The sequence below is a fragment of the Arachis hypogaea genome, chromosome 6 (genome assembly GCF_003086295.3).
Source record: "Arachis hypogaea cultivar Tifrunner chromosome 6, arahy.Tifrunner.gnm2.J5K5, whole genome shotgun sequence".
Classification (NCBI taxonomy): Eukaryota; Viridiplantae; Streptophyta; class Magnoliopsida; order Fabales; family Fabaceae; genus Arachis; species Arachis hypogaea.
In genome coordinates this window covers 105069282-105092892 of record NC_092041.1, presented here as the reverse complement: position 1 = coordinate 105092892, position 23611 = coordinate 105069282, and the positions used below count along the sequence as shown (strand labels likewise).

At 32.3% G+C, this 23611-nt stretch overlaps 2 protein-coding genes across 3 annotated transcripts; one reads left to right on the top strand and one right to left on the bottom strand.

The window, feature by feature from the left end:
• The first annotated feature begins 6808 nt into the window (after nt 1-6808).
• LOC112697308 (peptide deformylase 1B, chloroplastic/mitochondrial) lies at nt 6809-12375 on the top strand. 2 transcript variants are annotated; one of them, XM_025750433.2, is made up of 7 exons: nt 6809-7143; nt 7275-7413; nt 8706-8898; nt 10017-10127; nt 10929-10991; nt 11729-11845; nt 11943-12375. In XM_025750433.2, the coding sequence occupies exons 1-6, from the start codon at nt 6942-6944 to the stop codon at nt 11828-11830; spliced, it is 810 nt and encodes a 269-aa protein (XP_025606218.1). In that variant the 5' UTR covers nt 6809-6941; the 3' UTR covers nt 11831-11845; nt 11943-12375. The 2 variants fall into 2 exon arrangements, 1 of the variants encoding a protein (XP_025606218.1); XR_011862585.1 differs by having other exon boundaries at nt 6825-7143; nt 10799-10991.
• A 798-nt stretch (nt 12376-13173) lies between these two features.
• On the bottom strand, nt 13174-21023 carry LOC112698276 (transcription factor MYB118). The gene is made up of 3 exons (XM_025751593.3): nt 20416-21023; nt 19945-20071; nt 13174-13845 (listed from the first exon to the last, which is right to left on the bottom strand). Exons 1-3 carry the CDS (start codon nt 20961-20963, stop codon nt 13387-13389), a joined length of 1134 nt encoding a protein of 377 aa, XP_025607378.1. The 5' UTR covers nt 20964-21023; the 3' UTR covers nt 13174-13386.
• Between the last annotated feature and the right edge of the window lie 2588 nt (nt 21024-23611).

Below are 23611 nucleotides of genomic sequence, written 5' to 3'. Positions count from 1 at the left end.
TCATTCTATTAATTTTCTCTTTGGTTTTCATCTCTTTCAATACCTTTACATGATATCAGAGTTGGTAATGACTAATCATGGCTTTAACTCTTGCATCATCATCATTATCGCTGCTAAGAACACCTTGGTTCTTCTACTGATAAGCAATAGTATTTTTTTAACGATAAAATAAAAGGTTATGCCACAATGATGAAATTGAATATTTTCAGCACATGAAGAATCTATGTAAATAGACTTGTATTTAGACGTGTGTTATCAGGAACGGATTGAGGTTCAAAGGAGGAGGACACTTGCCCCCCACTAAATTTTGAAAAAAAATAATGTAATAGTTTTATATAAATATATATTATTGTCCCTAGTATAATTATATTTTTATCTCCACAAAAAATTATAAAATTTTATTTTAAAATTTATATTAATTTTTTTATTAAATTTAACATGTAACAATATTTAGTTTGTTAAATTTGATTTAATATCAAAATTAAAATTAATTAAATGAATTAACTCAATAAAAAATTAATAAATAGTGATAATATAATTTTAGTGATAATATATATAAATAAATTTAAGTTTTTATTATTTTATAGCAACATACCTTTTATATATAGGTTTAACTTTTTCTGGTATTTATATATAATTTTTGTTTCAAATTATAAATACTAGTATATCAATAGACAAATATGTGTTGATTGATTTACTCTTTTATTATTAAATTTAAATGTGTATAAAAATAAAGTTAATTTAAATGAAAAAATATTTTTAATTTCATTATGAGATTTTAAGTTTAAGTTTTAGAAATAAAAAAATATTTTTTATAAATTATATTTAATGAATAGCATGTTAAAAATGATAGTTTACATAACTCTTGTAAATATTTATATTTTCATTATATTTTTAGTATAATTAATAATATTCAATAAAATTTATTTTAGTATATATATTTTTGTTCTCATTGTTAAAATTTTTTAAATTAGCCAATACGTGATATTTTTATTGAAATAGACTTTGCAGGCTTTTGCAAAAACTCAGAAGGTTGAACGATATAACAGTTTTTTGTAGGAATTTCTTTACTCTACTAACTACAATTAAGGATAATAATGTATTTGGTTAATATATTTTTATTTAAAAATATTGTGAGCTTGAAATGAAATAAATGGCTTTTTAAAATTTGTTGATTTTTTTCATATAATAATCTATATTTATTAGTTAATAAAACTATTTTTTTAAAAGAAGAAAGAATGGGCGTCCGTTTAACCCTACTTTTACGATGGCTATAATAATCGACAGGATTTAGTGGATGGAAAGAAATTTGGCTCTATTTTTCGTGAATGTTCATGCGATCAGGGCTAGGAGCTTTAAGCCTTTAACCCGTTCATTGGATTGGAATTGCAAATTTGCAATTGTTAAAGGAAAGGCATAGGGTGAGAAAAATTGTCTATTTATATGTTGTATTAAACGGGTCTCTGCATAAACAACAGAAGCACCATTAAAAGGAGTGCTCAAGAAAAAGAGAAGGACAATTGGTCTTTTTATTTGTAAGTACCCTAAGGCCTAAACATTCACTTTCTTCTTACCTATGGTTTGTTTTTTTTTTTTTAATATATTATTATTATGTTTAAATATATTTTTTTCACAAATTATTATCAAATAATAAAAATTAATAATCAAATTAGTCCAGACATTCTTCAAATTCATTTCTAAAAATTTTTTCAATCAAATTAGTTCAAAGATTGCAAATTAATTATATTTGTCACTCTATTAATAATTTTTTTAAATATTGATATTGTAAAATATTAATTAATAACATATATAATATCTTATATGTCTAATTGGATATTGACTAAATATGTTTATGAAAATTTATTAATTTAGTCATTTTTCTCAATTACAAATATCCTATTTTTAATATGACCAGTGACTAAATTGATAAATTTTCGTAAATATATTTAGTCAACATCTAATTGAACATGTTATGCGTCATGCATGCTATCCGTTAACATTTCACATCATCAATCACTACGAAAATTGTGTGAAGAATAGGTATGATTAATTGTGATATTTGAAGGACTAATTTGATTAAAAAATCTTTAGGGACAAATTCAAAAAATACCTTATCTTTTAAGACTAATTTGACTATTAACCCTAAATAATAAATACTAAAAGTAAATACTTAACTCCTACAAACAACAACAACAACAACAAAGCCTTGTCCCACTAAGTGGGGTCGGCTACATGAATCAAACGACGCCATTGTGCTCTATCATGTATCATGTCTACAAAGAGACCGTTTACATGTAGATCTCGTTTGACCACCTCATGGATGGTCTTCTTAGGTCTTCCTCTGCCTTTCGCCCTTTGTCCATCTTCCATCTCATCCACCCTCCTGACTGGATGTTCTATCGGTCTTCTTCTCACATGTCCAAACCACTTGAGACGCGATTCAACCATCTTTTCCACAATGGGTGCTACTCCAACTCTCTCCCTTATATCTTCATTCCTTATTTTATCCAATCGCGTATGACCACTCATCCATCTCAACATCTTCATCTCTGCCACACTCAGCTTATGTTCGTGCTCCCCTTTAGCCGCCCAACACTCCGTACCATACAGCATAGCCGGTCTTATAGCGGTGCGATAGAATTTACCTTTAAGTTTTAAAGGCACTTTTTTGTCGCATATAAAACCAGATGCACTCCGCCATTTTGACCAACCTGCTTGGATCCTATGATTTACATCCTGTTCAATTTCTCCATTATCCTGTATGATGCACCCAAGATACTTAAAACTTTTAACTTTTCGTAGGATGTTTTCTCCAATCTTCACCTCTATATTGGGGTTTTTCCTTCTCAGATTGAACTTACATTCCATATATTTCGTCTTTCTACGGCTTATGCGCAGACCATACACTTCTAAAGCTTCTCTCTATAACTCCAACTTCTTATTTAGGTCTTCTCTTGACTCTCCCATAAGGACGATATCATCGGCAAAAAGCATGCACCATGGCACAGGCTCTTGGATGTGCTCTGTGAGTACTTCCAAGACTAATGTGAAAAGGTATGGACTTAAGGATGATCCCTGGTGTAATCCTATACCAATAGGAAATTCCTCTGTCGCACCACCTTGAGTCTTCACACTAGTTGTGGCCCCGTCATACATGTCTTTAATTGCTCGAATATATGCGATCCTTACTCTCCTCTTTTCTAAAACCTTCCATAAGACCTCCCTTGGTACCCTATCATACGCTTTTTCCAAATCAATAAACACCATATGTAGATCCCTTTTATTACTACGATACCTCTCCATCATCCTTCTTAATAGGTATATCGCTTCAGTGGTAGATCTGCCTGGCATAAATCCAAATTGGTTCTCTGTTACTTGTGTCTCTTTTCTCAACCTCCGTTCTATCACCCTTTTCCCATAACTTCATAGTATGACTCATAAGCTTAATCCCTCTATAGTTTCTGCAACTTTGTATATCCCCCTTATTCTTGTAGATAGGTACGAAGGTGCTCTTTCTCCACTCATCAGGCATCTTCTTTGACCCTAAAATCTCATTAAAAAGCTTGGTTAACCAGTTGATGCCTTTTTCTCCAAGACCCTTCCAAACCTCAATCGGGATATTATCAGGTCCTACTGCCCTGCCATTTTTCATCTGCTTTAGAGCTTCTTTTACCTCGAAGTCTCGAATCCTTCGATAGTAGTCAAAGTTTTGATCTTCTTCCCTTGTACATAATCGACCAAGGCTCGGAAGAGTCTTCTGTCCCTCATTAAATAACTCGTAGAAGTAGCTCTTCCACCTTTCATTAATCTTCTCCTCTTGAGCCAACACCTCTCCATCCTTATCCTTTATGCACTTAACTTGATCCAAATCTCTCGTTCTTCTTTCCCGGCTCTTTGCGATTCTATATATACCTTTTTCTCCTTCTTTCGTGCCCAAAGACTGGTAGAGACCCTCATATGCTCTTGTTCTTGCTTCACTTACAGCCACTTTTGTCTCTTTCTTAGCCGTCTTATATTTTTCCCAGTTATCTGCATTGCGGCATAAAGACCACTCTTTAAAGCATTCCCTTTTTATCTTTATCTTTTCTTGTATACTCGCATTCCACCACCAGGACTCCTTGTCTCTTGGTCCTATTCCTTTAGATTCACCAAAACTTTCTTTTGCTGTTCTTCTAATAACTTCTGCCATCTCCCTCCACATCTCTTCCGCGCTTCCATTCCCATCCCACTTTGCCTCTTCTCCTACCCGTCTTAGGAAGCTTTTTTTGTTCCTCACCTTTCATCCGCCACCACCTCGTCCTTGGGTTCTTCGTATGATGTCTTTTCCTCAACTTTTGCTCAACGCGAAAATCCATGACGAGCACCCTATGTTGTGTTGTCAAACTCTCTCCCGTAATAATTTTACAGTTAATGGAAAATTTCCGGTCGACTCTCCTCAACAAGAAGAAGTCGATTTGAGAGCTTGTCATGCCACTCTTATAGGTTATAAGATGTTCGTCTCTCTTTTTAAAACATGTATTTGCGATGAAAAGATCAAAGGTTGAGGAAAAGTCCAAAATAGTTTTACCATCGGCATTGATCACCCCGAAACCATGGCCTCCGTGAATACTCCCATATCCAGTCACTTCTCTCCCAACATGGCCATTTAAATCTCCTCCTAAGAAAATCTTGTCTCCCAAAGGTATGCCTTGAACCAAACTCTCTAGATCCTCCCAAAACCTAATCTTGTATTGTTCGTCTGAACCCACTTGCGGTGCATAGGCGCTAATCACATGGAAAGCACCTCCCTCCACCACAAGTTTGATAGAGATGATCCGATCTCCCACCCTCTTAACATCCACTACGTCCTTCTTCCACTGCTTATCCACAATTATTCCAACCACATTCCTATTCTTCACTTTTCCTGTATACCAAAGTTTGAAACCAGAAGTATCTAACTCCCTAGCCTTTGCACCAACCCATTTCGTTTCTTGTAGGCACATAATGTTAATCTTCCTCCTTGTCATGGTGTCTACCACCTCCATGGACTTTCCTGTTAGAGTGCCTATGTTCCATGTCCCAAATCTCAACCTTCTGTCGTTTCGACCTTTACCTTTTACTTTGTGAACTAGCTTATTTACCCTCGTCCGTTCACGAAAACGCGAGAACCCTTGCTCATTTAACACTACATCCGGGCACCGATGCAGCGGCTCTTGCTTTGATACCGTACTCGAGCCATACGGCGCGTTGCTTCCGGGCAACGACCTAGCTTTAGCGCAATAATGTCTTTGATTCATGTTATGGGGGTTCGGCTATAATTTTATGTTGGTTGCCGAAGACCTAACACAACCCTCCTCCTTTATCCGGGCTTGGGACCGGCTATGTACCGCTAGTGTAACATAGGCGGAGTTAAATAATTAACTCCTAATTTAATAAAAACAAATTTTTGATATCTTCAAATTTGGTGTCGAATTAATGGATTTTGGATTCTTAATAAGTATTAAATATTTAAAAATTATTTATTTTTATATTTTTTAAATTAAATATCAATTTTTATTTATTTTTAATAAATTAAACGACTATATAGATACCAGAATAAGCACCTTTAATAAAATTCACAGTTAACAATCTAATAAAAGTAGGTCTCATCCAAATAGACTTTGCCGAAAAATGGAAATTTTTTTTGAAATAAATAAAAAAATAATAATTTCACAAACCAATTTTTTTTTTATTTTTCGAAATCTATTTCTTTTAGAATTAGAACAAGTTCGCCCATGCATCCACAAACTTGCAGATTTTGTTAAAATTTGTCCATTACATCAACGAATTTCATTCAAATTAATAAGTTTGCATTAGTGTGGCTAATTTACTCTTATATTCGTACCATTTAGATTATATTAATATATTTTTTATTTTTTTCATTTAATTTATATAATTTAAAATTTTAAATTATGAAATTTTTATTTAAATAACCATAATTTAAAATAATAATTTAATTTAATTTAATAAAAATAAACATAGGTCATTTATTATTATTATTATTATTATATATACTCATACCGAGTACATTTTACAAGTTTGATAATAAAAATATATTCTCTAACATATAATAATAAAAAATAATTTCATATTTAACAAGTTAAATATTTTAATAATGTATTGGAAGATATAATATTATATCTTACTTCCATGATCTTTTATTTTGAATTCAATGTTATATATTTTAAAAATTTTATTAAATTAAAATGAGTCTAAGATTCATCTTTACATAATTTGTCTATTTTAATATAATATTTTTAAAATTATCCATTTGTCTTTGTGTGAAAGCATGTAATTGATTTATTATATTATTAAAAAATTTAAATTGCTATTAACTATTTATCCAAAAACTAAATGCCTAGTCCATTGAATGAGTGATTTTATTTATAATTTTTTAATTTAAAAATAATACAAGAATATTAATTTTTTAATTTAAAATTATCGATTTTAAATAATTAATTTTTTTAACCAAATAAATATAATTAAGCATGAGTACAATAATGCGATTGCGTTCTATGTTTATTTTTATTAAATTAAATTAAATTATTTATTTAAATTATATCTATTTAAATTTTAAATTAAAAAAATTTATAATTTAAAATTTTAAATGATGTGAATTAAATAAAAAATATACTAATATAATATAAAATGTATAAAAATAAGAGCAAATAAGCAAATTCACTGTATCAGTGGATGAATTTTTTTCAATTTAAAAGAAAAGAATTTTAAAAAATAAAAATAAAAAAAATTTTAAAAATTTTTTTGAAAATTTTTCTTTAAAAATGTGGTTGTAGCGAGTCGAAGGCACCGCGAATCACCTTCTTCCATCTCAGTTTCTCACCTGCTGAAAATATTCGGCTTCATCGCCTTAGCATTGGCCTAAAAAGAAACCTTGCAATCGTGCAACCAAACCTTGTCCGACTATGGCTTCAGCGCGGTTTCTCCGCCCAAGTCACCTTCATATTCATGGTGGTTTTACCTCTGCGCTTCCCGCCATTCCACCCTTCTCACGCAACCGTCTTACCTCGCTCGACCGGGTTTGCTTCTTTACAAACCGGTCCCTGCCTCCTCTGTGCGCGGTGCCCAAGATTGGTTTCTCAGCAGCAAAAGATGAAGCCGCTTCTCGTAAGTTTCTCTACTCAGATCCACCGAACCCCATCCCCACGCCACCACTTTTTCTAATACTTTCACTTTGAGTTCAAACCTCATTCCTTGTATGATTGTGCCCGTGTTTTTTTATTTTTTATTTTTTATAGCTGGTGATATTGAATTCGAGGCGCCACTGAAAATTGTGGAATATCCAGACCCGAAATTGAGGGCCAAAAATAAACGCATAGTTAGCTTCGATGATAATCTTAAGAGTCTTGCCCGCGAGATGTTTGATGTAATGTATAAGTAAGCACTGTAATGTTATCCTCCCTTAGTACTAAGTCTTTGTTTGAATGGTTTGCTTTATTATTGTAACACAACTTTGATTTTCTTTCATTTGGGAGATATTTTAGGAAACAAAATGCTATTTATACACTAAAATCAACCACAAAAATCATCTATTTATAATAAGATACATGTTAGAATATAAATACACATTGAAAATAAGTTAAACAACACATGTATTTAACTATTTATATACAAATATTTGGTTGTTGATTTTGGTGTAACCCTAACTTCTGTTAGATACCAAAAATGGTGATTTAGGTGGAATCATAATTTTAAAGTAGCATCAGTGACTTGTGTTGAGATGGTTGCATAGAGTAATTCTTAACTCCATTGTCTAGAAAAACAGTTGTTTTTTACTGATTTTAAGCAAAGGAACTATATTTTAACTTGATGGAAAGTTTGACGGTTCACAAGCTGTATTTTGTTTGGGAGTTGGGACGTTTGGAGAATGTCCCAAACACACAATAGTGATGTTAGACAACGATACATTATTCCCTACTTGCTATAGAAAGCTGGGGAAAAAATGAAGAAAAACAGTGGTATATACAAGTATATAACATAGGTTGGTGGATGATGCATTAGAGCCTAGCTTATTGTTGTTATTTGGCTATTGCATATATGCCACATCAATCAAATTACACTTTCCAAGTCCTTGTCCACTCGTGCATGTGTCATGTGAGGGGGTGCATTAACAGTGCCAAATTTCCTAGAGTCTAGAGATAAGCTCTGGAAGCCTGCCTTGGGCAACCCTCTACTCCATCTAGCTAGCTTATGCAGTGGAGTTAGGCCCACTCTATAATACTTTCTGATATCCCAGTTTTTTTTTTAATCCATAATCAACCAGGAAAATAAGAGAGAAAAGAGTAATTCAGCAAATGAGAGAAAGAATACACTCTTGTATGATGTTGTGTCTTACATGGGAGGAATACTGGCATCTATTTATAATAATAGTAAAACCCTAATACTAATAAGGAAAAAATGACAAAAATCAATACTAATCCTAACAGATCATATTTGATACTCTGATATGATAGATTCTATCCTGATTTCTAACAGTTTTGTCCTCTTCATTTCCTTGTTCTGTCTTTGGTTAGCTCTTATTCTCTCTTCCCATCAAATTCTGGTTCTCTCTGGGTCTGTCAAACTCATAGATGCCTTTGTAACCTTTTTAAGTCTTGAAATAAACTAACAGTAAAAACTTTCTAGGGCTACTGTAATCTTACAAATGATAACACCATTCATTTCTACAGAACCGATGGTATTGGTCTCTCAGCACCCCAAGTTGGAATTAATGTTCAACTGATGGTGTTCAATCCAGTGGGTGAACCTGGGGAAGGAGAGGAAATTGTTCTTGTAAACCCAAGAGTTAGCAAATACTCAAAGAAACTGTCAATTTTAAATGAAGGGTGTCTATCATTTCCTGGAATATATGCTGATGTGAAGGTAGAAAACACAATTTCTCTTTCTCTGTGTGCTTTTATAATAGTTTGTTTGTTGGAGTTGCGCCCTTTTTTATTTTGCCTGCCCAAAATGATTCCTTTCATAAAACTTCATATTTTCACCTTCCTTTTAAACACTTCTCTCTTATGAACTTTGAAACTAGTCTCTTATTTGTCTTTCATCTACTTATAGTTACTTTCTCACTCTCACCAAACAAAAATTCATTTGTTATTTTCTTTTGATAAATGAATGTCATTTCCATTTTCCTGATTATGGAAATAAAATTCATTATGTGTGTTTAGTTTTTGTATAATTAATTGTAAAGGGAAAGTAGAAAGTTAATTTTATCTATGGCCCTTTTTGGTATAACGATAATTCTAAATTTGTTGAATCTGCATTGTGCTTTTCTGGTGACTTGACTCTAGAAAGGATTTCTATTTTGTATCTCTTTGGTTATCTACTTGGATATTAGTGGTTTTCCTTTATTGATCATACAAAAGGATTAGCATAGTTTGTTGCATGGTTTATCCACCTAGGAATATTTTCCTTCTTTTATTTTATGATACCTTGTTCTCTTTCAATAAAATATCTTTTGTCTACATATTTGTTTATCGTTGTGTTCCTTTCTTCTTGCCATGACAAACAACAAAGGAATGAGACTGTTTTAGAATTTTTCTTGTGCTGAAATGAAAGAATTTTTCCTAGTAATTAATATAAAATATATAATCAAGCTTTTCCCATGAAAGCTAAGACCAAGCTTTTATGTTGTAGCAATTTCTTTAAGCTCCTCCTTGAATGAATTGTTACATCAGTACACTCGAGTGATCATTCTAGTGAGCTTCAGTGTTGACATGTGGGATTTTATTTTCCCCTTGAAAAAGTTATTAGCACAAATTGTGTCCTTAAATTTGTTATTTCATTTAGTTCAAGTGTTATCCATACTTAAGTCATGACTTCTGTAGATGAAGTCTGTCTGCTGTTTTGAGGACTGTCAACTTGTGCTCAACTGAGACAACATAACCTACTTGTCATTCTCATTTGTTTGATGATTATTCTGCTGATGGTCTGAAGTATTTATTCACTCTTTCACCTCCTTAAAATTTCTTATTATTGTGGTTTAGCGAGCTGAATCAGTGAAGATTGATGCACGTGATGTAAATGGAAATAGATTTTCATTCTCGTTGGATGGGCTTCCTGCTCGAGTATTCCAGCATGAGTTTGATCATCTGCAGGTTAGTTTCAACTTTATTAGTTAAATGGTTTCACATGAATGGTTTTTCCTCAATTTATTATTTTCAACTAACCTTGATGTTTCATCAATGGACAAGGAACATGAAACCCAAAACACTTAGGTTTTGTTTAGTCAATGTTCTTCACTTCAATTGCCTGTATTATATGGAACACAAAATGCATAGGGTGTGTGTAGAATGCCAAAAAAAGAAAAAGAAAAGGATGGAGTTAATTTGAAATGAAATTGAATTAAATTACAATAAAAAATAATTTAGAACCCATAATTTATAAAGTGAGAATTGAATTGAATTACAACCAATTATTGTGTTTCAAACTTAATCAATTATTGCATCATGCATACAATTATCGTTGTCCCCCCAAAATAGCGGCCATTCTGCTATAATGTTTTGGGGTCAACCACTTAGCAATAGAATCCATGATTGACTTGTATGGTTTAGCACTAAGGGGTCAAGTTTCCCTAATTCTTTTCCAACTAATTTTAAAGTGTAACTCCTCGTAAGACCCATCATATGTGTAGTTGAAATGTCAAATTGTCAATTTAATAATAGCATTAGCACAATCCAGCTGAGTCCTCTGTCAACACTTAATAATTCCCACATTATATGGCTCACCAATCCCACCAAATCATCCACTCTCATATTTCCCATGCTAGCTGAGAACAGGGCTGTTAGGCACCTTCTACGTGAACTACTGGCTTGGTGCTTCTGGTTTACTGACGTGATTTTGTGTCACTACCTGCTGGTTAACACGTGGGTACAGCTTACCTATAATAATCTGTGCAGGGGATTCTTTTCTTTGAGAGAATGACTGAAGAAGTTCTCGGTAATATCCGTGAACAGCTACAGGTTAGAACAACTGAACTTTCTTTTTGTATTCTGTCAATAGTTGATTTCCCATGACCTGAGAAATACATCATGATGACATAGATAATACTAATATTTCAAAGAGATAGTAAATGAGGCAAAGGTATGCCGTTATTTGAAAATATCAATCATGTCATGTATTCTATCTTGGTGGATGTGACCAAGACTACCATAGCTTCTCTTTCACTTAAAAGTTTATTATTCATAGTTTTTTGTATCTATACATCGATATCTATAACTATAATTGTCCCCATTAAAGGTCATTTGGTATCCAATTTTTATCCTAAACTGTCCAGCCTATCTCTCACATTGTACATATGTGAACTTAATGCTTGATGGCAGTCCTCTAGGGAGGTTTATTTCCATATATTTGTTATTTCTATATTTTCTTCAAATAATCTAATGTTTTGAAGCTTTTCATTGCTTCAAATACAAACAAACATTTCATAGTTTATTACGTTTTTAGTGCTTAAACTGTGTAAGATCTTCCATGTCTACACTATGTTATAATATAACATCCTGAAATTGTCTTGGACATTATCCTAAATACTGACCAAAGTACAATGTGGATATTCCTAATGTGTTGGAATCTTAAAAAAATATTCAGTTCTTTCTTTATTTGGTAATTTAGGATATGATTGTTAGGAGAATATAATAGAAGCATAAATCATTCATCTTCAGATACAAATGTTTTTAATGCTTGGGAATAATCATTACAGGCCTTGGAAATGAAGTATGAACAACTGATTGGAGTACCAAGTCCTGAAAAGATACAAAACAGGAGGGAAAGAAGGAATGCTGTCGGTTTTGGGAAATCGTGATCAAACCTTACCCAGGTCTCTGCCTCATGGTTTTCATGATAATAAATTCCATTTTTCCTATCTGTATACTTTATGCTTCTTCTTGAAAAATGATTTTCTCCTATTTTACCAGTCAATATCAGGTACAACCATAAGCTCAACACCTACAAAGATTTCGAATTCGAAACGTTTCGAGTTTGCACAAGTATTGGCAGGGGACTGCTCTGCAAAGAGAAAGCTGGCTGAAACATAAAACATTCTTTTTGACGCAAGTCCTTCTGGCCCAGAAAAGTGAGATTTCTAATGGATCCTATTCGTTTCTTAGCTATGAAAGAAAATTCAACGAAAATCAGAGTATAGAAGAACAGGAGTGCTAAAAATGAAATCATCCTCTCTGTCGCATTATCAAAGTGTTCATTCATCATATTCTGTTTATAAAAATACTCTTCTAAAAATGTTATTTGTTGTTATTAAATTTGGTTCCTTTTGTCATGCATCTAGAAAAAACAAGATATTCTGAGTGTTTCAATAACATTTAATATAATGGAAAATCAGGTTTCTGAATCTATGATAGGTTTATAACACACTCAATCATTTGTATTGTAATTGAATTAACAGCGATATTTGAGTTTAGCATGAGAAGATCTGGTGAAAGAATAGTTGTGTAAAAGCTAGATATTATGAGTATGAAGTCGAACTCGAGAAGATTTGTGGTAAAGACTATCTTGTAAAGGAATTAAAATTTGCGAAATAGACAAGTCTTAGTTGAATTAGTATAAATTCTTTGAGTGATTTATATTACTTTGTTTTGGAGTTTTTTCAAATAGTCTAAAGTTATTTTTTATTGTTTCTAATAATAATTTCTTTGTTCACAAGTTCAATGTTTGATAATCGGTTGTTTGAAAAATTTGTGATTTACAAGAAGGTGTTATTTACTTATTTTAGAACGATTTAATTCTTTTTTCTGTACTACTTTAGTGCTATTTCATGTAAAATTATATAAACTAATATGATATTTTAGACAATATTATGAACAAATATAGATTCTTCAGTGCTCGTAGAATAAGTAAAAAGTTGTTTATTCGATGCTTATTGTTTCAACAATTGCATTAAAAACATGGAGAAAGTAGAGTAGAATAATAAGTTACATGTGAATTGCAAACACGGAGTTTAGCTTAAATAGATTTTTAGCGCCAAAATTTTTTATCAGAAAACCAAGGATAGCCATGAAGTACTACTTATATTCTAGCATGATACACACATAAAAACATGGGGAAAGATGGACTTATAGCCCTGTATCTGCAGTTCTGCACCAAAAATCAACACAAACTAATTCATCCAAATGAAAAATACTCAAAAGAACATTCGAGAACGAAAATTACTGAATAAAAAAGGTACGACATCACATTACAAAATAAAATCCATGCCGCAATACACAAGATTAAAAAACTAAAAATAAAAATAAAAAACAGAACAAAACAGAGATGAACAGTTTCCATATCCGGCGACCTTGCATATAAATGCATCTTTATTAAAAGCATGAAATTTCTAGTTTACCAACTAAACGAGATCCACGCCTAGTTCATGTAGGCCTCAATTCCAATCATATCAAGCTCCATTGGAACATAGTTCTCTGTGCCATCAATCAGAACAGAACCATTCCCAATTTCATTAGAACTGAACTTCACTGGTATATTGCCACCATACCCAGTGATGCATGCATTCTGCTGCAGGTTGTAATCCTCATTCTTTATTTTCAACTGTTTCATGGATTTCTTTAGCTGCTTTTTTGCCGCATCAGCTGCAGTGACCTCTTTGACGTAGCGCTCAAGCAATGATTCCCCAAAGTAAGTCTGGTTCTTCTTCTTCCTGGGTTGTCTCTTGCTACTCTTCTTTCGCTTAGCGGCGTTCCAGTGGTTCTTAATTGTGTTCTCAGTGCGGCCGGGGAGCCTCCTTGCAATTTCAGCCCACTTATTTCCAACTTGCTTGTGAGCTTCAATTAGTAGTTTATCCTCTTCTTCATCCCAGGAGTCCTTCTATATGTGTATAAAATAAAGGTTCAATATAATATAGATACAATATATGAAACTCTACACATAATAGTCCAAAGTTAATCCAAATAGAAAATCATAATAGACAAAGTTAATAAAAGACAAGATACAAATAGCATAAATGCATAAACATAACTACAATAAATCATAATAGACACGATCCATATAATATTTGGGAGAAAATAAAAAATTAATCCAAATACTCCAAAGTTATTTTATTTAACAAAAATGTTATTTGTATATTAAAATCAGTCACTATATATTTATATACAAATACATGTATAGTTTAATTTATTTTTAATGTATATTTTATATTTCAATATATATTTTACCTGATAACTAATTTTAATAACCGATTCTAATGTATACCTAACTCTAAATGTTATACACATAGAATTATAATGTTATGTTAAATAACGTAACTTTAATTATTGTCTTCCTAAGATTACCAAAACATTCAATCTCCCTATCTTTTAAATTGAACATTATGGAATAATTGATGAGTAAAATTGATTATGATATTAAATGTGCATATTTTTTGTCAATTTTAATGTTAATAAGTTGCAAAGCAAACTCATTTTATATTGTCATTCGATTATAAAACTTTATTTAATATTGTGGGTGATGGAACAAAGCACATCACTGAGTTTCTGGGCAATACTTTTGAATCCATTATGAATGAAAGGGCAAGTTATTCAAGGGGGAGAAGAATATAATAGATGTTGATGGATCATGGATCAATATATAATTCAGAGATAAACGGTATTTTTAAAAGTTTTATTTTGATCCAACATTTTTGTATAAAGAATATCTTATCGTCTTATCGATGTAGTGATTTATAGTTAAAATAATATTAAAATTTGTTCAAAAACAACAAAAATGAAAAGAAAATGATGAAAAAAATTTAGGTTTAACCTGATCCATATCTTAATGGACTTTAAAGTATTAATTTAAACTCAATTATTCATGGGTATTTTTTGGATCAATATTCTTTGAAGAGGTTCATTAAAAAAAGTTGCTACGAATGAGTACGTATTAATAGTTCGATAATATATGATACAATTATTTTTTTTTCCCAAAACTAGTTTCTAAAATTGATATATTCTAGAGTAAAAACGAAAACTTTAACCACTAAATGGATTGGGTTTGGGCCAATGCCATGACCCACATTGCTGGGACTGCGCAAGGTGCTGCTGGAGGTGGACTCACTGGTTGCTAGTGACAAGGATCCGCAACATTATAAGGAGAGATTGGGAGGTGAAGATCTCTGGTATGTTTGTGATACTTAGGATTGGAGGTTGTCCAATCTACTTGACCAAAAAAAAGATCTCTCATATGTATAGAAAAGATAACACAGGGACCCGTAATCTAACTAAGGAGAGTTTGAGTACTAATTATGATACTACTTCCTAAGACTCAGTTTGGGTAAACAACTTAATTAAATTATTTTTAAAGAAATAGTTTAAATAATAAATATTTATATTAAAAATAACTTATAAATAAGTTATTTTGTATTTGGTTTTTTAATTCTAAAAGTATTTATTTTAAGAGAAAAGTGATAAAAGACTTTTTATTATGAGAGAAGTCATTTTTTTAACTTCTCCTTAAGCACTAAAATAGTTTTTTAGAAAATTGCAATTTTGTTTTGAAAATTATACCAGACATTAATACTACACCTTTTCATAAGTTAAAAGTTAAAAAAAAGTCACTTATGAACCTATCCAAACAGGCCTAAATCAACCCTCCATTACTCTTAGACTTATTCTCTTTGATGATTTTAGAGGGGCTTATTTACCGTGTGAAAGAAGATATGGAAAAAGATATCATCACATGCAGACCTACTAAATCCTTATCAACACACATGCATGTGCTCACACGCTTTAAATTAGAAATCGTATTCCACATCGCTCACTCGTTCATAGTATTAAGCTTCCAATAAGTGTGTGTGTGTTTTCTTCACTAACTTTTCTCTATACTCAAACAACGAAAAAGATTAGGGTGTCGATTGTCGATGTCCAGATTGCATCGCCTGTCCATTTCTGGTACCATCTAGGTCTACTTTTCTGACATCCTAATCTACTTTTGTTTTTGGATTGAGAGTGAGAAGCAGTGTTTTGCTCATGGGTACAAGCTAATCAGCCAATTCAGTTTAATTATAGGTTTTTAATATTTTTCCACAAAAAGTTCTAGAACACAATTTGAAGACCTACTGGGGTTGTGTGCAATACATAATAAAATTAGAAGATTTTTTCGGTTTTTCATGGCATCCCATATCTAGCAGGTTACGGACTAATTCACTTATACTTGTTTAAAAAGACTAGTAAGCTAACTATTAGACCAACCCAAGTTGGTTAATGGAATTAGAGTTTTTCCAAAAAAAACTTGAATAAAAGATAAATAGATTCTTAACCTTTTGCCTACGAATATTTAAGCCCTTCAGTATTGGAAAATATATTTAGCTCCCTCATCTTTGAAAATGTGTGACATTTATATCCCTTCGTGGGTTAGTATTAAAAAAGTTAATGAAAAATACTTATCTGGAGGGAAGATTACTGATGTGTTTGTTATGATGATGATGTGGATGGTTGGCAACTACAAGAGGACAAATAGGTTCTTTACGTAAAATGTTGCCATTTTGACAGTGAGCTCTATTTTTTCAAAGTCTATTGAAGCCAAAACCATTGTTTCTACTTCTGCCACTTGTTTGGGAGGGAGTTGAAGAAGGATTGTCTATGGCCAGTGATAAAATCTCTTCAAGCACAAGGCGTGGTGGAGACAGACAAGAGAGCTCCGTTTCAACCACGAGTCATTGCGTTGTGCCAATAGGAGATGAGAGAGATGGGATTGCGCCAAAGTGCTTCTACGATGTCTATGTCATTCTCTATAAGTCCAGAACAATCACCAATAGACTGTTTCTTGAGTGTCCATACTTCAAGATAAGTTGATATTGCGTTATATTTGGATGAAATTGTTAAGTGTATAATTGGTTGGTTGTATGGCATTTTGATGCAGGTTAAACAACGGTATTGTAATTTTTTCTTTAACTTGATGTGCACCTAGGAAAAATTGGGGATATAGAGACTCAAACTTTGGGTACCAACTATGACGGTGAATGTGGAGACATTGAAGAATATTTGTTTGAAAGAAAAGAGTTGAAAAGAAAATTGAATGCTTTGGAAAAAAGATGTTATCTTCAAAAATGATGAAACACCTGAATTTGTGATCAATTGTGATTAATTTATTTGTTGTATATGTTGATGTATATGTCTTAAATGGGTGAAAATGAATGTGGTACTTGTTGCTATTGTAATGAAATTTGTCAAGTTGGTTATATATGTTAAATGCGTTTTGTCATAATTCCAATTTTTTTTCAATAAAAATAACTAAACAAAACACAAATATTATCAAAAGAAGCAATTCTAAGAGAATTATAATCCCATTAATAAGAGTAGCATAATATAAACAAAGTTTTCAATAAGTGTATCTGACTTTCTAAAAATATATACACCACAAAAAGCTAAGTTTCACACAACTTTGACACAAACCTTCAATAATGATGCTATGTAAACCCCATTATAGAATAATACAATCACACATTAAACCCTATAAATTATATTCAAACCCTAACTCATGTTTCAAAAATTTTAAAATCATTTCACTCGAAACAAATTTTGCTTCTTTTACACACACAAAACATTAAATAATTAACATCACACAACACCATGTATTGTCTCATCTGTTTAAACACCAATACACATAACATCGAAAAGTTTCATTCCCTCTATAGACAATAGAAGCTTTTTCGCCAAAAAAAATCTAAGCGTCACATTCACCAATCACCATTTTTCAACTTAGCACAGTAGCACTATGAAGTATGAACTAAAAGACTTTCTTTTTTTAGGGAGAAAGAGCATCTTTGTTTTCTCGTAGGGTTTGATGTAATTGTTGGAGTCAATTATGGATGTTATTGGAATTATGAAGAAACAAAGTGGGGGTGAGGGATTAGAATGGTGTCGTTCTGAGCCACCAGAGGTGTATTTGCCCTTTCACTTTTTGCCAACCATCCACATCATCACCATAACTGACACATCATCAATCTCCCTCTAGTTAGCATTTTTCGTTATATTTTTTAACCCATCACTGTTAAAGAATATAAATGTCACGTGTTTTCAAATGTGAGTAGGGATGACAATTTTCTTCGCCGGATGAGTATCCATAGGAATTTACCCGTCGGGGGACATGTTTGGGGGTCATCCCCCCTTCGCAGGGGCGGGGAATGAGTATCCCTTTAATAAATGGGGCGGGGACAGGGGAAAAGGTACCCTCCCCGTGATACCCGTATAATACCCATGGGAATGAATTTACATAAATATCCTTGTGTGTGTGTGTGTATTATGATGGAAACCTAATTCTCGCAAGCCTCTGCCTCACTCACTCACTCATCCCTTCACTATCACTCTCACATCCTAACCTAAATCCCATCTCATCCTCTCTGTGTTTCTTCCTCTCCCTTCCTCCCTCGCCGACATCTCTGACCTTTTTCCCTCACCGTCGCTCACCTTGCTTCTCATAGCATTGTTGCCACCTCCGCCTCTGCTCAACGAAGACGAAGCTACTCCATCCATGTCTATGTTATTACCAGCTTCTTCAGATTTTTCGTCAACAGTCGTGCCTCTGGTCCATCACCCTTAGATTTGTCATCATCAGTGGCCAACAAGCTATTTGCATTCTTTTAATTATATAATTATCCAAAAAATTTTGATTTTTTCCCAACAATCATCATCATCGTCTATGATATATATATAAAGATTGTATTGATTTATACATATTGTTAATGTTTGATTTGTATATCTTTTGTGTAGTTTTTATAAATATAATGCATGAATATATTTGATTTTATTATACTATAAATTGTATTTTGTTGGAAAATGATTTAGAATGGATGGAAACAAATCTGATTTAATTATAATGTAATTAAAATTATTTGATTGTTCTACATAATTGTAGTATTTCTATATAGATTGGAATTAAATTAAAGTTTCTTGTTAATTTTTGCTGTTTTCTTTTACCTTGTTTTGTTTTTAAAAAAATCCGTAAATATCTATGGGGACTTGAATATCTGGCGGATGGTGGGTACCTGTTACCCGCCACGGCTATGGGGCGAGGACGGAAAATTTTTTGTCTTATGGGGTGGGAGACAGTGGGCTAGTATTCGTCTCATGGAGACTCATTACCATCGCTAAATTTGAGGGAGTTAAATATATTTTTCAATATTAAAGAACTTAAATACCCACAAACAAAAAAATTAGAGACCTATTTATCTTTTATTCTTTTTTAGCATCAATGAGTAATGGGCCAAATATCCAAGCATAGCTCATTACTGTAAAAAAAATACCACTCTTTTTATTTATCTTTTCATTTTAACCAAGGTTCATACTTTTACTTGTAGGTTTAGAATCTTTGACAAATTTATATTTTATATTTGAAAATGATGATAATTCATATTAAAAAAATCTTTTACTTTAGTTTAATTTGGATATATAATAATTTTAAATATATTACCATCGATTATATAATTAATTTTAATCAATAAAGTGAATTATTCAATCTATTTTTGTAATTATTCAATACGAATTTATAATTCTCTTATTTCAATAATTAAGAATTATTTAAATTATTTACATATATTTATATAATTAGATAATATAATTTTATTATCTATGTTTTGTGTTGTGTGTATTTATTATTCTAACTCAATTATTTCATTTAAAATTTTAAACTTTTGAATTGCCAATAGTTTGAATGGTTCAATATACAATTCGATTTTCAAAACATAAAAAAATAACTATCATGAACTAGAAGAGGAAGAAGAAAAGAAAAGAAGAGAAAAAGAGAAAGAGAAAAAAAAGAAGGCAGCAAAACAACAAAATACATATTTTATTATTTAAAAAATATTAGCGTCAAAATAATATTTATTATTAATGATGGAAAGTGGGATTGAAACAAAAAATAAAATAAAATAACATCATAGTTGTTAGAGTGAGGATGATGTAGACAAGCTAATAAGAAAGGAAAAGAATTAACCTTAATATCCGGCTGAAGATGATTGAACCATCTCTCTCTACATTGCTTTCCTATCCTACCGCTGATTAGTGTTGCTATGTAGGTCCAATTTTTAAACCCAAAGAGTTCAACTAGCTGTGTTAGTAACCTACATGAACACATAAAAACCCAAATTCTTAGCATATATCAACAAAAGGAACAAATTGAAAAACCTATTAATGAACTTCATCAAGAATAATAAATATCACTGAAAGCAAAACAAATATTTCTTGAAAATTTGACTTTGTTAAGAAGAATTTTGTTGAATGCATCATTCAACAAGGTGATTATTACTACCATAAAAATATCTTCACGTGAAGATAGAATTATAAATCAGTTAGATGATTGAATTAAACATATCAAATTATCTAACGGTTCGTAATAGCATTTTGCTTCAATTTATCTGTGTATGAGAAAAAGAGAGAAAGAATAAATTTGGATTATATGTTATACATATCCTCATCTGCACTCCACTGGCCTTTGATTATTTCGGTAACACTTTGTTGAATGTTGCCTTTCCTCCTTAGTCCCTTTTTTTGGGGCATTTGGTTGTTGAGAAAAGGATTTTGAATATTGTTCCAGTGAGCATTTTCCGTTGGAGTTAAGGTTGAAAGCTCATCCTGGAGCTTGAAATTCATTGGCACCAATAGAGATGCATCATAAATTAATGATGGTACGAAAGCATCATCAATTTGAACTTGGTTTTTCTGAGATAAATCCCATAAGCTATTGTGGTTGTTTGGAAAAGCATGAATATCCTCCACTTGGTTCTTGTTTGGTACAAATGCCATGGAGCAGAATGTGTTTGTAATATCTTTTAAGGATTGAAGATGGTGGAAATCGTTCTTGTATAAAATTTCATTTTTCAATGGAGGATATACAAGGAGGGATTTTTGTTGCATGGGAACCATGGTGGATATCTCTGTCTTTATGCATGGATTTTCATAAATAGTCCCAGAAAGATAAGTGAAATCCTCAAAGAAATTTTGATTAAACTCCATGAAACCTTAGAGAGAAAAAAGGTTAGTATGGACAAAGTGAGAGAGGTACTATTGTGTACCAAGGAAGGCACAAAGTTAGAGAATGTACGAGGAAAGAATGAGGGTATTATGGGGGTTTTATAGTGAGATTGAAGTGACACGTGCTCATTGATGTTGAACATCAATGATCAATCCAATGGCCTAGACTCATTGTTTTTGTGACTATTGAGCTTCTTCCCTTCAGAAATTAAAGAAAGAAATTAAAATGAATGTTATCTCCTTTTATATTCTTCTATATTTATTACTATCAAATGTTTTTAATGTAGAAAGAGAAAAATGAAATAATGATGAGGTTGTTGCAAAGTCTTTTTTATTTTAAAATAGTACAAGAAAAAATTTGGATACACATGAATTACATGTGATTGCTTTTTCCATTTGAAGAGTAGAGAATCACGTTTATGGGTGGCAAAATTCTCTAAGACATAAGGATTTCCGTGAATACCGCCCTGAATGGGGACCCGAAGATAGAAATTTTTTTCGTAAAGACGGGAATGGGGACCGAATTCCCCCGAAACAGGCATGGGGACCCGAGCGGGGGATCCCTGTTCCGTTATTATTGATCTCCAAAATATGTAAATTTTTACTTAATTATCCTTGATAATTTATTTATACTATAGATTTTTTAGTCTTTTCACATGTTACATATATATGTATAAAATAAAAACCATAATCCAAATTTGTACACTACTGTGCCATCACCTACTCTTTTAACTGCGCTCTCCCATTTCTCACTAGACACTACTGCGACACCCCACATCAGCAACCATATATCGTCACTTACTGCTCCACCATCTCCCTTCAACAGCCATCTCCCTTCATATCACGTTTAGTCTCTGCTCCACCGCTCGTGTCTTGCCATTATGTCGTCCCTTTCGCTAGCGTTCATCGTTGTCGTCCCCTTCGTTCGCATCCTGTCTCTACATCGCCGCTTGTGTCCCATTGTTGTGCCATCTCCTTTACTCGCGTTCGTTGTCATTGTCCCCTTTGCTCGTATCCCGTCTCTGCTCTATCACTCGGGTCTTGTTGTTGCACCATCTCCTTCACTTGCGTTTGTTGTCACAACTGGTTGCCCCTCCTCCTCCTCCATTGAATTTGATGTAAGTTTGTTTGATTCTCTATTTTTATTCGTATTTCTATTTGATTCTCTTTGTTTCTGTTCCTGTTCTTCCTTGATTTTTTGCCATAGTGGCTGAATGTTGTGTTTATTTACTGATTTGATATGAGTTTATTGAATTTTTTTGGGTGTACATTTGTTGAATTTGTTTAATTGTTCCTATTTAATTATTCTTATTTGCTGAATTTATTTAATTCTTTCTATTTGCTGAATCTATTGCACTGCGTTTATTGTATTTTGCTGTGGTTGTTTTCTTGTGTTCTTGCTGTTCTTGCTCTGAGACAATTCTTGTCATTTTGTATAGGATGAATGGGAGACGAGAAATAAGGCTCCAAGGGGACTGTGAGGAATGCGGAGAACAAGGATGAGAGCAAATATATATTCTCTCATGGCGAGAATCGGGGCGGGGACAGGGTGAGGATTAAGGTTCAGGGACAAAGAGCAGGGAGGCATCCCTTGCCCCATTGACATCCCTAATCACGTTTATATGTGTAGGAATCCGTTGACGCTAAGTCTAAGGCTTGTCACATTTAAATTGTTGAATATATTAAATTTAAACATTTCAATGTATAGATCAATTTATGAAGCAAAGACATGGTACACGATACAGATATATCAATTTTAAGTTTTTTGTGAAATATAGAGACACAATATATAAAATATAAAATAATTTTTAGACAAATTGTAATTGTAAGATCCCAAACTTTTGGAAGTTTATTATGAATTGGTTTTGATTTATTTTATTTGTTGAAGATTTTATTTTCAGAAATTATTTTATCAAATGTAACTAAATCAAGTTTTGATACATTGAGTTTGAATTAAATATAATTTTTATCCAATTTTATAATAAATGGGTATTTGGCATATTTAAAATTTAAACTTTTAGTAATTGAAAAATATGAGGACCTTATATGATTTAATTTGAATAATTGAGATTTAGGATTTAATACTTTAATTTAACGAACAAAAATTTAATTAGATTATTTCTACTTTTAAATTAGTGGTTATTTTAAAACAACTTATAAGTTGACAAATAAATATTTTGTGTTTCAAAAAGGATTTTTATTTTATAGATTTGATTCTAATTATTATTTTATTACCTAATTTTTATAAAATTTTCAAACTACTCTTACCCCTCTTTTTTCCCAAACCAAACTCTAACCCTAAAATTCAAACACACACACATACTCTCTGAACACATACTCTCTGAAGGAAGTAAGAAAGAAAGAAACACAAAGAGAGAGGAAAAACGAGAAGAAGAAAAAGAAAGAAGATAGGGAGAAGAGGGAAGAGATGCCGCCGGCGGGACTAGGAGCTACGGTCACCGTCATTTTCGAATGGTGGAAAGAGAGAGAGAGAGAGAGAGAGAGAAAGAGAGAGAGAGAGAGAGAGAGAGAGAGAGAGAGATCGAATATGAGGTGTGTGAGAGAGGCGTTGAGAGAGAAGACATGACCGAGGAGAATGAGGCGATGTCTCGTGCCCCCGTTGTGTCTAT

What these genes read in the sequence shown, in the direction of transcription:
- LOC112697308 (XM_025750433.2), top strand. Translation starts at nt 6,942, where the DNA reads ATGGCTTCAGCGCGGTTTCTCCGCCCAAGTCACCTTCATATTCATGGT. An exon ending in ATGTTTGATGTAATGTATAA is followed by an intron (nt 7,414 to 8,705) that starts GTAAGCACTGTA and finishes TCATTTCTACAG; the next exon opens with AACCGATGGTATTGGTCTCT. An exon ending in ATGAGTTTGATCATCTGCAG is followed by an intron (nt 10,128 to 10,928) that starts GTTAGTTTCAAC and finishes TAATCTGTGCAG; the next exon opens with GGGATTCTTTTCTTTGAGAG.
- LOC112698276 (XM_025751593.3), bottom strand. Translation starts at nt 20,963, where the DNA reads ATGGAGTTTAATCAAAATTTCTTTGAGGATTTCACTTATCTTTCTGGG. An exon ending in TGGAGTGCAGATGAGGATAT is followed by an intron (nt 20,072 to 20,415) that starts GTATAACATATA and finishes GTGTTCATGTAG; the next exon opens with GTTACTAACACAGCTAGTTG. An exon ending in ATCTTCAGCCGGATATTAAG is followed by an intron (nt 13,846 to 19,944) that starts GTTAATTCTTTT and finishes ATACACATATAG; the next exon opens with AAGGACTCCTGGGATGAAGA.